Source organism: Lampetra planeri, unplaced genomic scaffold (genome assembly GCF_965212315.1).
Source record: "Lampetra planeri unplaced genomic scaffold, kcLamPlan1.2.h2 scaffold_2228, whole genome shotgun sequence".
Classification (NCBI taxonomy): Eukaryota; Metazoa; Chordata; class Hyperoartia; order Petromyzontiformes; family Petromyzontidae; genus Lampetra; species Lampetra planeri.
The window spans coordinates 1-14,680 of NW_027614998.1; the positions used below are offsets into that span (position 1 = coordinate 1).

The 14,680-nt window shown below is 63.5% G+C and overlaps 1 protein-coding gene across 1 annotated transcript; it reads right to left on the minus strand.

The window, feature by feature from the left end:
* Positions 1 to 6: 6 nt before the first annotated feature.
* Positions 7 to 13,947, minus strand: CDKAL1 (CDKAL1 threonylcarbamoyladenosine tRNA methylthiotransferase). The gene is made up of 14 exons (XM_078623355.1): positions 13,717 to 13,947; positions 10,824 to 10,936; positions 9,650 to 9,734; positions 9,243 to 9,339; positions 8,680 to 8,728; positions 8,409 to 8,529; positions 6,812 to 6,915; positions 6,149 to 6,315; positions 4,310 to 4,455; positions 3,942 to 4,122; positions 3,243 to 3,305; positions 1,725 to 1,808; positions 1,322 to 1,507; positions 7 to 979 (listed from the first exon to the last, which is right to left on the minus strand). Exons 1-14 carry the CDS (start codon positions 13,869 to 13,871, stop codon positions 743 to 745), a joined length of 1,788 nt encoding a protein of 595 aa, XP_078479481.1. The 5' UTR covers positions 13,872 to 13,947; the 3' UTR covers positions 7 to 742.
* Positions 13,948 to 14,680: the final 733 nt, after the last annotated feature.

Sequence of the window (14,680 nt, forward strand, 5' to 3'; positions counted from 1 at the left end):
CTGCCATATACACACAACACACACGCACGCACACACACAGCGGTACGCACACAGCGGTACGCACACAGCGGTACGCACACACCACTGCCGCCCTATGCACACACGAGCAGGGGGGTTGTTGTTTCATGCATGGACGGTGTTGTGGGGTTTTTGTCTTTTGACTGCAAATGGGAGCGCGTGTGATCTAAACCAGCGTTGGGCTCCGGCGAGGTTTGGTGGAGTTGACTTTGTTTAACCGGGCGAGGACTCAAGAGGCCCGGACAAGCGTCTCGATGGGAAGGGTGACCGAGATGAGTGAGTGGCTGCCTCGCTGGGTGGGTGAGTGGCTGAGTGGCTGGCTGGGTGAGTGGCTGCCTGGCTGCCTGGGTGAGTGGCTGAGTGGCTGCCTGGCTGGGTGAGTGGCTGCCTGGCTGCCTGGGTGAGTGGCTGAGTGGCTGCCTGGCTGGGTGAGTGGCTGCCTGGCTGGCCGGGTGGGTGAGTGGCTGAGTGAAGGAGTCGGCGAGGAGGCAGGTGAGTTCAAGTGTCACGAGTTTCACCAGGCGAGAACTCTAGAGACCACGACAGTCTCATTCACATGAGTGACCAGTTGAGTCACCCTCGTGGAGGTCTTGCTGAGTCACCCTGCTGACTGTGCGAGTCACCCCATGGAGTCACCCGGCCGAGAAGTCACCCCAGGGAGTCACCCGGCTGACTGTGCGAGTCACCCCACGGAGTCACCCGGCTGAGAAGTCACCCCGTGAAGTCACCCCACGGAGTCACCGTGCGGGGAGGGTGCGAGCGCCCAGGAGGCCGCGCGAGCGATCTCCACCAGCGCCGCCGCCGCCCCCACGGCCAGGGCCAGCGCCAGCCCCGCCGCGCGCACGGCGGGGGCCACGCGGGCCCGTAGGGAGGCCCCCGCGGTGGGGGGCCCCGGGCACCCCCCCCCGGCACGTTCACCGCCCCCGCAGCAGCCGCCAGCCTGGCACGACGCCGGTTCCCGCTGGGTGGGGGCGACACGCGGGGGGGTCGGCAAGGGTCGAGGGGGGGGGGCAGGGGTTGGTGGAACACGCAGATCCACCGCCCACCGTCTCTCGCAGGCTTCAACAATTGTGTCCCGCTCCTCTACGATCACGACGTTCACAACGGTGCATTTTGTTACTGGCCGCTTCATGTTTTGGCGGTGGTTTTGGTGGTTGTGTTGACCATGGGCTCTACAGATGGAATGCGCCTTACAAATGTTCATTATTGTTTACATTTGAGTCTCAGGCTCTCAGCAACCGTGATAAAAAAACACGAACTCCCGCACCCGTCCCCCCCCCAGCGCGGCTCCGCCGCGTCTCACCTGGAGCAGGAGGCCCGACACGGCGCCGCGGGGGAGCGGGCGAGCGAGGGGCGGCGGCGGCGTGGTGGTGGTGGTGGTGGTGGTGGTCGGCTCAACGGGGCGCCCCTTCAGGAAGTGCTTCCCGGCCTCCACGATGTCCACCTCCACCATGCGGCCCATGAGCGCGGGGTCACGGGGAACGAGCACCTGGGCCACCGCCACAACCGCAACCACCACGCGGTCATCACCGCCACAACCACCACCGCACGGTCAAACCCACCCAAACAAGATCCCCCGTGGAGTCTTTACCAGACCTATGGAGGCTGGCACGGTACACGAGAGGGTTGGTGGCCAGCACCACGCCCGACCGCCTTTGTCTCCCCAGTGGCGATGATTTAGCACAACGCACCAGGCACACACACACCTGATCGTAACACTTGTTGTGTGCCACGTAGAACTGCCCGTCAAACGACTCCTCCGTCACCAGCACCAGCTGCCGCTCCCCGACCTGCAAGCCCCCGGAGACATCATCGGTCACAGGTCATGGAGGGGGGGTCATGTGGGGGGGGTCACGTGGGAGTGGAGAGGGCACGGGCGGAACGCTCCGCGGATTTCCAACACTACTGCGGCGACAGCCGGAGCGTAAAGATATTCCAAGTGCTCTCCGCTCACAACACATCGAGGCTCTCACAAAATAAAACATTTAACGGCTTCAACAGCCCCCCTCTAACCCCTCCCCTCCCGCAGCTGTCCCCACTCACCGTCAGCGCTGCCCCCCCCCCCCTCGGGGCGTGCCCCCCGCTGTTTGACCACGGTTCAGCCGCCATGAAGGATAACGCACGCACGGGAGAACAAATCCCCAATGCGCCCCCCTTCCCGCCGCACCCCCTCTCCCGATCGCGATGCGAACGCTCGGAATGGATGATCCCGGGCGACGCGCCTTGCCCCCCATCCCCCAAGTCTAACGTGCACGCACGCACAACACAAAGATCCCCCGTGCAGCCTGTGGGGCAAGTGTTAAGCGAGAAGCAGCAGCTACGAAGGCCGGTACGGTACACGAGGGGGTGGGTGGCTAGTACCGAGCCTGGCCACCTTTGTCTCCCCAGCGGCAATGTTTACGCATCGCACCAGGTGCCGAATTCTGAGTCGATCTAAGAGAGAGGCCCAGGACCGGTTCAGACAATCACCGCTGGTGTTGGCCGTGAGCAGGAACCCAACTCAATTCGCTAGGTTAGTAGCGCAGCGCGGCTAGCCACTGAGCCACTGCTCCCCACTGCACGCACACACACACACCGCCTGTGTGTGCGTCTGTGTGTGTGCGTGCGTGTGCGTAGCTGTGGCAGGAGAGTGCCTCATCCGCATTAGTTCTGCCCCAGATACAGGCGCCCCCCCCCGTGCTGCGGGCCTCCAGACGGCAAAACTCCCCGCGTCTCTACACTTCTCTCCTCCTCGTGTTGTTTTGTGCCTCCGTGTCCCTCCATGTCTGTCAGTGTGTCTGTCTCTCCATTTATCTCATTGTATCTCCACATCTAACTGTGCATCTCCGTGTGTCTCCTGTATCTCTCTGCATCTATTTGTCTGTCTGTATCTCTGTGGGTGCATCACAATCGTGTGTGCGTTTTTGTTGTGTATGCGAGTGCGGGGAGCGGTAGAGTAGTAGTGGTTAGTGGCGACCCGAGTTCGATTCCTACTCACAGCCAACACCAGTGACTATTATCTGAACCAGTACTGGGCCTCCCCTAGGTCGATTCAGCCTAAAATTAGTACCTGGTGCGATGTGCAAACATTGCCCCTCGAGATACCAAGGTGGCCGGGAGTGGTGCTGGCCACCCACACCCTCGTGTGCCGTGCCGGCCTTCATAGGTGCTACTCGCTAACAGCACTTGCCCCAACAGTCTGTGAAGACTACACGGGGGATCTTTGTGCGCCGTTCCGCGCTCACCTTGTGCCCATACGTGTTGTAGGAACGGAACAGCTGGGACAGCTCCTTTGTTCTCTGCTTTTTCTGCACACACACACGGAAGTGCACATACGCACACACAGACACATAAGCGCACACAAGGCATAAACACACACACACGGGCACACACAAAAACACACAATCGCACACACACACACGGAAGCACGCACACACACGGGCGCACACACGTGTACACAAAAAACAAGAAAAACACTGTTGACACTCTTGTGTCTGTCTCAGTGTCTCTCCACGTCTCTCTGTCTATCCGTGTCTATCCTTGTCCGTCTCCGTCTCCCTGTCTCTCCGTGTCTCTCTGGATCTATCGGCATCTTCCTGTGTCTATCTGAGTCTCCGTGCCTCTCCCTGTCTGCGTCTGCGTGTCTCCCCATGTCAGGCTGCATCTCCATGGCTCCGTATCTCTCTGTGTGTCTGCCACTGTGTGTCTGCCACTGTGTGTCTGCCACTGTGTGTCTGCCACTGCGTGTCTGCCACTGCGTGTCTGTGTCTCTGTGTCTCTCCATGTCAGCCTGCGTCTCCATGGCTCCGTATCTCTCTGCGTGTCTGCCACTGCGTGTCTGCGTCTCCGTGTCTCTCAGTGTCTGGGTCTCTGCGTGTCCGCGTCTCCGCCTGTCTCTCTGTGCGTCCGCCCGTTCGTTCAGGGTGGTGGCGGGGGGTCGCGACCTCGTAGGCGGGCACGGGTGGCATGCGTGCCGCGGGCGTGCCAGGCCGTGGGTAGAACTGGTTGATGAAGAGGCTGGGGAAGCGGAACTCCTCCACCAGCCGCACGGTCTCCGCAAAGTCCTCCTCCGTCTCGCCGGGGAAGCCGCAGATGATGTCCGTGGCGACGGTGATGCCAGGGACCCTGGGGTGGGAAAGGGGGGCGTGGGAGGTCGGAGGGGGGGGTCACCATGTGCCGTGCCGGCCTTCATAGGTGCTCGCTAACAGCACTTGCCCCAACAGTCTGTTTAGGCTATACGGTGGATCTTTGTCTTTTGTGTGTGTGCATGTGCACGCGTCTTCGCGTGTTCGTGTGTGCGTGCGTCCCTTGCCTCTCCCGCAGGAAGCGCACGACGTGGCGGAAGTCGTCGGCACTGTACTCGCGCCGCATGGCAGAGAGCACGGCGTCGGAGCCCGACTGCACCGGCACGTGCAGGAAGGCGTAGACGCGCGGGTGGCTCAGCACGCGCGCCATCTCCTGCTCGCACGCACACACACACGTGTGGACACGCACGCATGTGTGAACACGCACACACGCGTAAACACGCACACACGTGTGAACACACACACACGTGTGAACACACACACACGCACGTGTGAACACGCACGCACGCACGTGTGAACACGCACACACGCGTAAACACGCACGTGTGAACACGCACACACGCGTAAACACGCACACACGTGTGAACACACACACACGTGTGAACACACACACACGCACGTGTGAACACGCACGCACGCACGTGTGAACACGCACACACGCGTAAACACGCACGTGTGGACACGCACGCACGTGTGAACACGCACACACGCGTAAACACGCACACACGTGTGAACACACACACACGTGTGAACACACACACACGCACGTGTGAACACGCACGCACGCACGTGTGAACACGCACGTGTGGACACGCACGCACGTGTGAACACGCACACACGCGTAAACACGCACGTGTGGACACGCACGCACGTGTGAACACGCACGCACGCGTGAACACGCACACACGCGTGAACACGCAAGCACGCGTGCGTATACATACACACGCAGATGCGTGCGTGTGTAGACGTGTGCGTGTTTTTTAAGAAAAGCCACTCCCTGTTTGACAGTTTTCTGCTCCGTGTAGAGGACTGAGCGGCGGACTGAGTGGAGGACTGAGTGGAGGACTGAGTGGAGGACTGAGTGGAGGACTGAGTGGAGGACTGAGTGGAGGACTGAGTGGAGGACTGAGTGGAGGACTGAGTGGAGGACTGAGTGGAGGACTGAGTGGAGGACTGAGTGGAGGACTGAGTGGAGGACTGAGTGGAGGACTGAGTGGAGGACTGAGTGGAGGACTGAGTGGAGGACTGAGTGGAGGACTGAGTGGAGGACTGTCCCCCTCGTGGTGACTGGAGCCAGAACTAGTCCACCGGACCACGTGTAGCACACACAAGTCCAGGCGGTCGCGGTCCAACTCCCGACAGGAGGATTGGCAGCCTCTCCCCTCCCCGGCGAGCGTTCCGGCATTCCACATGACCAGGTGCAGGTTTGTGGGGTGGAGGGGGTTCAGTGTCCTAGCTGCGCCAGACAGGGTTTGGCAAGCAGACGCCAGGGGCGGCCGTCCCCCCCCTCGGGGTCTCCGGCACGAGATCCGTGCGTCGTCTCCGGGGTTCTCTGGTCAGTAGCTGAAGGTGGAGGGGTCACCGGCACCTCGTGCCCGTGCAGCGCCGTGAGGATAAACAGCGTCGGCCAATGGCATTGCTCGCAGCACACCGCAGTGCGGAGATCCCCGTGTAGCCTGAACCGACTGTTGGGGTAGGTGCTTTTAGCAAGTAGCAGCTATGAAGGCCAATACGCGTGGGTCGCCAGCACCACGCCCGGCCGCCTTTGTCTCTACAGTGGTGATGTTTACACATCGCACCAACCTCACGGAGGCCCAGGACCGGTTCAAAAACTCGCCACTGTTATTAACCGTGAGCAGGAATTGAACTCGTAGCCGGGTTCGTAGCACAGCATGCTAACCGCTGCCCCACCGCTCCCCATTGCGTTGACAAAACACACGCAACAAAGGTGCCCCGTATATAGCCCACAATGTGGCAAGTGCTGAGAGCGAGCGCCTCACCCCCCCCACTCTGCCTTGTACTCACACCCCCCCCGCTCCACGCCCGTGCCCCACGTGCCCCATCACCTCCAGGTGCTCGAGGATGTAGGGTGGGTTGGTCATGCCCAGCCGCATCATGGCCCCCTCCGGCACCGTGTCCACGAGGCGCCACAGCAGCGCCGGCAGGTCGGTGCCCAGGTCGCGCCCGTAGGCGCCCGTGTCCTCGCTCGTGAGCCACAGCTCGCGCACGCCCTCTGTGCCGCACGCACGCACGCGCCCGTCACGTGAACACGCGGTGGCACACACAGACGGAGATCCCCCGTGTAGCCTTGACGGGCTGTTGGGTCAAGTGCTGTCAGTGAGTAGCAGCTGCGAAGGCCGGCGCGGCACACGAGGGGAATGGGTAACCGGCACCGCGTCCTGTCGCCTTGGTATCCCGATTGGCCATGTTTGTTATACGTCGCACCAGGTACTGATTTGAGGCCGAGTCGACCTAGCGGAGGCCCTGGACCAATTCAGATATTTGCCACTGGCGTTGGCCGTGAGCAGGAATCGAACTCGGTTGGCGCATTGCGCTAACCACTGCACTATCACTCCCCCAGTGCACGCGCACGCACAGATGTCAAAATGTACACACCAACTCGCCCATTCACACAGCCACCAACTCATTCACTCAGCAACGCACCCACATTACCAATATATCACTCGCTGCACTCACACACCCACGCGATTACTCACCCACCCACTCACCTTGGAAGGACTGCTGTGCCCTCTCCACCAGCTGCTCCACGGGGTAGCTGGCGAGCTCCCCGCGGGCGTGCTTCGTCTTGCAGTAGGTGCACGCGTTGAGGCACCTGCGGGCACAGAACGCGCGCTGGCATCCTCGCGACGTCATCGCCGCTCACCATATCCTCACCATATCCTGACCGCGTCTTCACACCCACACACAGTCACCCACAGTCACCCACAGTCACCCACAGTCACCCACAGTCACCCGCACTCGGCAAACACGCGTCGCACGGCGCACTCCGCATGTACTGATACCAATTAGCGCGGGTGCACATACGCGCGTATATATAAAGACAAAGATCCCCAATGTAGCCGTTTACAGGCTATGGAGGCAAGTGCTGTTAGCAAGCAGCACCTACGCAGGCGGCACGGCGCACGAGGCAGGCTGTCTGGTCAGCAGCACCACGCCCGGCCGTCCTTGTCTCCCCAGCGCTCACGTGTGCAGTACACACCTCGGGCCAAGTGCGAATTTCGTGCCGAGTCGACCTAGGGGAAGGCCCGGGATTGGACAACTCAGCCCGGACCACTGTAAGGGCCAAGGGTAAGGGCCACGGATAAGGGCCCGTCCATGGGGGGGTGCGGGGCCCGAGGCGACTCACACCGCGGGACCCCCCAAAGTGCAGCGTCCGGGGCAGTCGCCCCGATTCGTCGTCACCCCAGGCACGGCTCTGCGCTCGCGGTCCCCTTCAGCTGTGGTCAGCAGGGCCGCTCTGCGGGACACGCTCACTACCCCCCCTCCCCTCACCTGCCCCCCACCCCCCCTCCCCTCGCCTGCCCCCCACCCCCCCCTCCCCTGCCCCCCACCCTCCCTCGCCTGCCCCCCACCCTCCCTCGCCTGCCCCCCACCCTCCCTCCCCTCGCCTCCCCCCCAGTGGTGCGTTCTCCACCCCGCCGTCCCTTCCCTGCGAGATTTCAATTGATCGATCCGGTCCCTGTGATCCCACGCCTGACCTTTAACCCCCCAATATCGACCTATGACCACTCTGGGTGTCTCTGGGGGAGGGGTGGGCGGCACTACGATGTCCAGATAACAGCGCCGGCTGTCTAATTAGGCTGATTTAACGTCAGGGAGAGAGTGAGCGCGGCGAGGCGCGGTGGGGGGGGCGCAGTGGAGGGGAGGGTGGTGGTGAAGGGGAGATGTAGGGTGCATTTTAAAAGGCGGCAAGATTGCACGGTGACACAATGGGTGGATTTTATCAAAACGCAGCTGAAAAATATTGCTAAGAACCCTCCCGTGTAGCCCACACCGGCCTGCTGGGCCAAGTGCTGTTAGCGAACCCCCTATGAAGGGCGGCACAGCGCGCCTACCAAGGGTCGGTGTGGCCGGCACCACGCCCCGGCCACCTTTGTCTTCCCCGGTGCTGCCTGCACACGGTGGCCTGCTCGCGTCGATGATGTCACAGGGCCCCTGACGTCCCCCGTGACGGCAAGCCGCGGTCCCGCTACGGTGCCCGCACGCGAGGCCGGGGGCTTGGGGAGGGGGGGCCGGGGGTACCGGGGGGTTTGGGGGGGGGCCTGGGAGATTCGAGGGCCCGGGGGGCCATGCGTAGACCCTCACCCCGTGTTGATGGAGATGATCTCTATGAGCGGGTTCTTGCGGATCTTGGGGAGGTCCAGGGGGGCGCCCCCTAAACGCTTCCCATTCTCCTTCTTCTGCCCGAACAGACGCACCGTGTGGCCTGTGTGGGGAATGGGGGGCGGGTTGCAAGGGTTGTGCAAAATCATAAACGGCGAGCTTGCTTTCCCAAGCGTGTCGCCTCGACCAATCGGATGCGTCGTGAGCACGGGGGATGGGGGGGGGTGGCGGGGGGCGGCCGTCAAGGCCTCACCTTTCAGGGTCTCCTCAACCACCTCCACGACGCGGTCGATCTGCTGCACCTGCACGGTCGCAGCGCACACGCACGCAGCTCAACACCGTTCCTGGAGGTGACGTCCACAGATTGAAAACTTTCTTCCCCACGGGTAGCCCGAGTGGTTTCAAGCTTTAGGATTATTTAGTTTGAACCAGGTGAGAACTCAAGAGACCAGGACAGTGTCGTTCCTCGGTCGCCGACATGACACGAGAAACGACGAGTAGTTTAGAAATCGGAGCAAAAGCGACCGCATTACAAAATACATTGCCAACGGTGCACAAACGTGAATCAATAATCACGATGTAAATGTCCCGTAACGCAAGTTGGCTGGGACAAAACGGCTGACAAAACCCACTCGTTGTGAAATTAATTAGAGAAACGCCGAGTAAGCGCGGCAGGGAAAAGGTTACGCGGTGAGAGGAGTATAAGATGCGGGGGGCGGGGAGTAAGGGGGGGGGACAAGGGGTGGGGGGGGCACGGGGGGGAGCGTGGGGGGGCAGGGGGGAGCAGCGGCGCGTGGGGTCAGTGGTCGTCATTACCCCAACAACGCTGAGGCCTTTGATGTAGCCTAGGCGAGGCTGGGCCTGCGGGACGCAGCCTGACACCACCACCTTGTGGCCATCAGCCAAGGCCTTCCTGTGTGGCACAACCACAACCGCCACCACCACCGTCAATCACAACCACAACCGCCACCGTCAATCACACAACCACAACAACAGGCACCACAATCACTCACATTACTACAGCCAGCACAGCCACCACTGATGCTGAAAGTGATGTTGCTGAAGATGTCGATAACAATGATGTTGTTGATCACAATGAAGATTACGACAAGGAAGATGATGGAGCTGCTGATGATGAAGATGCTGTTACGGATGCCGATAACACTGATAACACTGATGATGCTGGTGATGCTGACGATGCTGTCAACGCTGACGACACTCACTGCACGGCGTTGCGGAAGTGGTCCTCGGCTGGGCCCTTCACTGTGCAGCTGTTGAGCAGCCAGAGGTCGGCCTCACTCGGGTCGTCTGCAGTACACGCGCACACATGCGCACACATGCGCACACGCACACACATGGGCGCGTGGCTGGCTGGGTTGGAGGTGAGTGAATAGGTGGGTGTGGAGTTGGGTGGGTGAGTTTGTAGTTGGTTAGGTGGGTAATTGGGTGGTTGAGAGGGTAGTTGATTAGGTGGGTAGTAGAGTGGGTGGGTGATTAAGTGGCTTGGTGGATGGGTAGCCAGGTTGGTTTGTAGCTTTTTTAAATCTTTTATATTAAGTTCGCTTGCGTGCTTAGGACCGTGCAAATCTTTCGGTCGTTTTTTAACCCACTTCCCGTGATCCAATCGAGCTGACATTTTCCACACAGACTCATTGTGCGTGACAATCAATGTTCGTGAAAAAAAATGTCCAAAATTTTACACTTTTTAGGACAAAAATAGTATATTTAATTACCAATTGCTTAATGGTGCAATGCAATTATCTGACCCATAGGTGGCAGCCATCTCAAGCCAGAGGACGAGAGGACTCTAGCCGCCACGCATATAAAGGATTTATAGTGAAAAACTTTGTTTTTACGGGTTATACTTATTGAGTGGTTAATTGAGTGGGTAGCTGGGTGGGTGTTGAGTAGGCAGGTAACTGAGTGGGTGAGTGAGGAGCTTGGTGGGTAGTTGAGTGGGTAGCTGGCTGGGTGGTCGAGTGGGTCATGAGGTTATTGAGTATTTTGGTGGGTGAGTCTATTGTTTGGTGAGTGGGTAGCTAGGTGGGTGGGTCATTGAGTGGATAGTTGGGTAGAAGAGTGGCTGGGTGCATGGGTAAATAGCTGGGTGGATAGCTGGGTGGGTAGCTGAGTGGGTAACTGGTGGGTAGCTGAGTGGGTAACTGGTGGATAGCTGGGTGAGTAGCTAAGTGGGTAACTGGTGGGTAGCTGAGTGAGTAGCTGAGTGAGTAGCTGGGTGGGTAGCTGGGTGGGTAGCTGGGTGGGTAGCTGGGTGGGTAACTGGTGGGTAGCTGAGTGAGTAGCTGAGTGAGTAGCTGAGTGAGTAGCTGGGTGGGTAGCTGAGTGGGTAACTGGTGGGTAGCTGAGTGGGTAGCTGGGTGGTGCCGTGCACCACACCTGTGATGCGGTAGCCGTAGGCGGCGAGCTGCCCCGCCATGTACTCCGCGTCGGAGCTGTTGTGCGAGCAGCCCCACGTGCGCACGTACACGGAGTGCGTGCCGGGGATCACGCTGCACGCCGACACGCACAGCAGCAACAACATGCACAGCAGCAGCAGCAACACACACAGCAACACGCACAGCAAACTCACTCAGTGACGTTTCACCAATAATTACAACTTCATCAGGCGACAGCCTGACAAATCTGTCTGTCGCCAGTGGTGTAATGCTCGCGCGGATTGGGATTGCGGATTGGGATTGCGGGGGAGGGGGGAGCGGGGGAGGGGGGAGCGGGGGAGGGGGGAGCGGGGGAAGCAGGGAAGGGGGAGCGGGGGAGGGGGGGAGCGGGATAGCGGGGAAGGGGGGAGCGGGGGAGGGGGGAGCGAGGGAGGGGGGAGCGGGGGGAGCGAGGGAGGGGGGAGCAGGGGAGGGGGGAGCGAGGGAGGGGGGAGCGGGGGGAGCGAGGGAGGGGGGGAGCGGGGGGAGCGAGGGAGGGGGGAGCGAGGGAGGGGGGGAGCGAGGGAGGGGGGAGCGAGGGAGGGGGGAGGGGGGAGCGAGGGAGGGGGGAGCGGAGGAGCGAGGGAGGGGGGAGCGGGGGAGGGGGGAGCGGGGGAGGGGGGAGCGAGGGAGGGGGGAGCGGAGGAGCGAGGGAGGGGGGAGCGGAGGAGCGAGGGAGGGGGGAGCGGAGGAGCGAGGGAGGGGGGAGCGAGGGAGGGGGGAGCGAGGGAGGGGGGAGCGGGGAAGGGGGGAGCGGGGGGAGCGAGGGAGGGGGGAGCGGGGAAGGGGGGAGCGGGGGAGCAGGGGAGGGGGGAGCGAGGGAGGGGGGAGGGGGGAGCGAGGGAGGGGGGAGCGGAGGAGCGAGGGAGGGGGGAGCGAGGGAGGGGGGAGCGGGGGAAGCAGGGAAGGGGGAGCGGGGGAGGGGGGAGCGGGATAGCGGGGAAGGGGGGAGCGGGGGAGGGGGGAGCGAGGGAGGGGGGAGCGGGGGGAGCGAGGGAGGGGGGAGCAGGGGAGGGGGGAGCGGGGGGAGCGAGGGAGGGGGGAGCGGGGGGAGCGAGGGAGGGGGGAGCGAGGGAGGGGGGAGCGAGGGAGGGGGGAGCGAGGGAGGGGGGAGGGGGGAGCGAGGGAGGGGGGAGCGGAGGAGCGAGGGAGGGGGGAGCGGGGGAGGGGGGAGCGGGGGAGGGGGGAGCGAGGGAGGGGGGAGCGGAGGAGCGAGGGAGGGGGGAGCGGAGGAGCGAGGGAGGGGGGGAGCGAGGGAGGGGGGAGCGAGGGAGGGGGGAGCGGGGAAGGGGGGAGCGGGGGAGCGAGGGAGGGGGGAGCGGGGAAGGGGGGAGCGGGGGAGCAGGGGAGGGGGGAGCGAGGGAGGGGGGAGGGGGGAGCGAGGGAGGGGGGAGCGGAGGAGCGAGGGAGGGGGGAGCGAGGGAGGGGGGAGCGGGGAAGGGGGGAGCGGGGGAGCGAGGGAGGGGGGAGCGGGGGGAGCGAGGGAGGGGGGGAGCGAGGGAGGGGGGAGCGGGGGGAGCGAGGGAGGGGGGAGCGGGGGGAGCGAGGGAGGAAGGAGCGGGGGAGCGAGGGAGGGGGGAGCGAGGGAGGGGGGGAGCGAGGGAGGGGGGAGCGGGGGGAGCGAGGGAGGGGGGAGCGGGGGGAGCGGGGAAGGGGGGAGCGGGGGAGCGAGGGAGGGGGGAGCGGGGGGAGCGAGGGAGGGGGGGAGCGAGGGAGGGGGGAGCGAGGGATCGGGGGAGCGGGGAAGGGGGGAGCGGGGGGAGCGAGGGAGGGGGGAGCGGGGGGAGCGAGGGAGGGGGGAGCGAGGGAGGGGGGAGCGGGGGGAGCGAGGGAGGGGGGAGCGGGGGGAGCGAGGGAGGGGGGAGCGGGGGAGCGAGGGAGGGGGGAGCGGGGGAGGGGGGAGCGAGGGAGGGGGGAGCGGAGGAGCGAGGGAGGGGGGAGCGGAGGAGCGAGGGAGGGGGGAGCGAGGGAGGGGGAAGCGAGGGAGGGGGGAGCGGGGAAGGGGGGGAGCGGGGGAGCGAGGGAGGGGGGAGCGGGGAAGGGGGGAGGGGGGAGCGAGGGAGGGGGGGAGCGGAGGAGCGAGGGAGGGGGGAGCGAGGGAGGGGGGAGCGGGGAAGGGGGGAGCGGGGGAGCGAGGGAGGGGGGAGCGGGGGGAGCGAGGGAGGGGGGAGCGAGGGAGGGGGGAGCGGGGGGAGCGAGGGAGGGGGGAGCGGGGGGGAGCGAGGGAGGGGGGAGCGGGGGAGCGAGGGAGGGGGGGAGCGAGGGAGGGGGGAGCGAGGGAGGGGGGAGCGGGGGGAGCGAGGGAGGGGGGAGCGGGGGGAGCGGGGAAGGGGGGAGCGGGGGAGCGAGGGAGGGGGGGAGCGGGGGGAGCGAGGGAGGGGGGAGCGAGGAAGGGGGGAGCGAGGGAGGGGGGAGCGGGGGGAGCGAGGGAGGGGGGAGCGAGGGAGCGGAGGAGCGAGGGAGGGGGGAGCGGGGGGAGCGAGGGAGGGGGGAGCGGGGGGAGCGAGGGAGGGGGGAGCGAGGGAGGGGGGGAGCGAGGGAGGGGGGAGCGAGGGAGGGGGGAGGGGGGAGCGAGGGAGGGGGGAGCGGAGGAGCGAGGGGGGAGCGAGGGAGGGGGGAGCGAGGGAGGGGGGAGCGGGGAAGGGGGGAGCGGGGGGAGCGAGGGAGGGGGGAGCGAGGGAGGGGGGAGCGAGGGAGGGGGAGCGGAGGAGCGAGGGAGGGGGGAGCGGGGGGAGCGAGGGAGGGGGGAGCGAGGGAGGGGGGGAGCGGGGGAGGGGGGAGCGAGGGAGGGGGAGCGAGGGAGCGGAGGAGCGAGGGAGGGGGGAGCGGGGGAGGGGGGAGCAGGGGGAGCTCACCTGTCAGCGAGCACTTCCTCCCGCTGGGTCACGTGAGCCCCCCGGCGGCGGGCGCGGGGGACGAGGTGGGGCCGTGGGGGGCGCCCCCCCACCTCGTCGCCCTCCCCCAGGATGTCCTCAATGTCCTCCAGCTCAGCCTCGCACGGCTCCGGCATCGCGGCGACCCCCGCAACGAGACGGCCGCAGGGCTCCCCCGTTACCTGGCCCGGCCAACCACAACGGGGACTCGGTCAATAGCGGCCTCGATCGATCAATCAATAGCGGCCTCGATCAATGAATATCAGCCTTGATGAACATCAACCTCAATAATGGCAGTCTCGATCACATCTCAACACCAGCCTCTGACGACTGTCAGATATTTGTGTGTCAATCTAGGAGCATGTTTTGTAAGAGAGGAATATCCTTGCCCATAAACATCTGTCGATTGATCAGCATTAGTTCCAGCAAGCCCGACTCTGCTGATGAGACGCCGGATGTCAAAACCAGGCTACACACATCTGGCGATTCACAAACATTAGTACAAGACAGCCTGACTGCTGATGAGACGTTTAACATCAACACCGCTCTAGAGTGTTGCTGTTCTGTTGAACAAGTGCCGATGCAATGCCGCACTCCGCGAATGGCACGAAGCTGCTGATGGGATGTGTAAAACAAATGCTTCTACGTGTAGGCACAGATATGTGGACGCGTATTGTCTGCCGCTGTGAGTTGCCTCATTCTCGTGTGTGCACGGGCTCAGCTGCGCGTGGGTTAACTCTGGGGTGACACTCACAAAGATGATAATTGGTTTTTTACCCTTCTATCTGGCAACAAAACTGACACCTTTTTACAAGGAGTCATGTTTGCATAGAACGCAATACCTGCAGTCGTAATGCAAACAAAAGACATAACTCTGATAATGTGCCTAGTCTCACATGGTCCAGCCCATGTGAGACTAGGCTCTAAGGAAAGCTGTCTCGGGTGT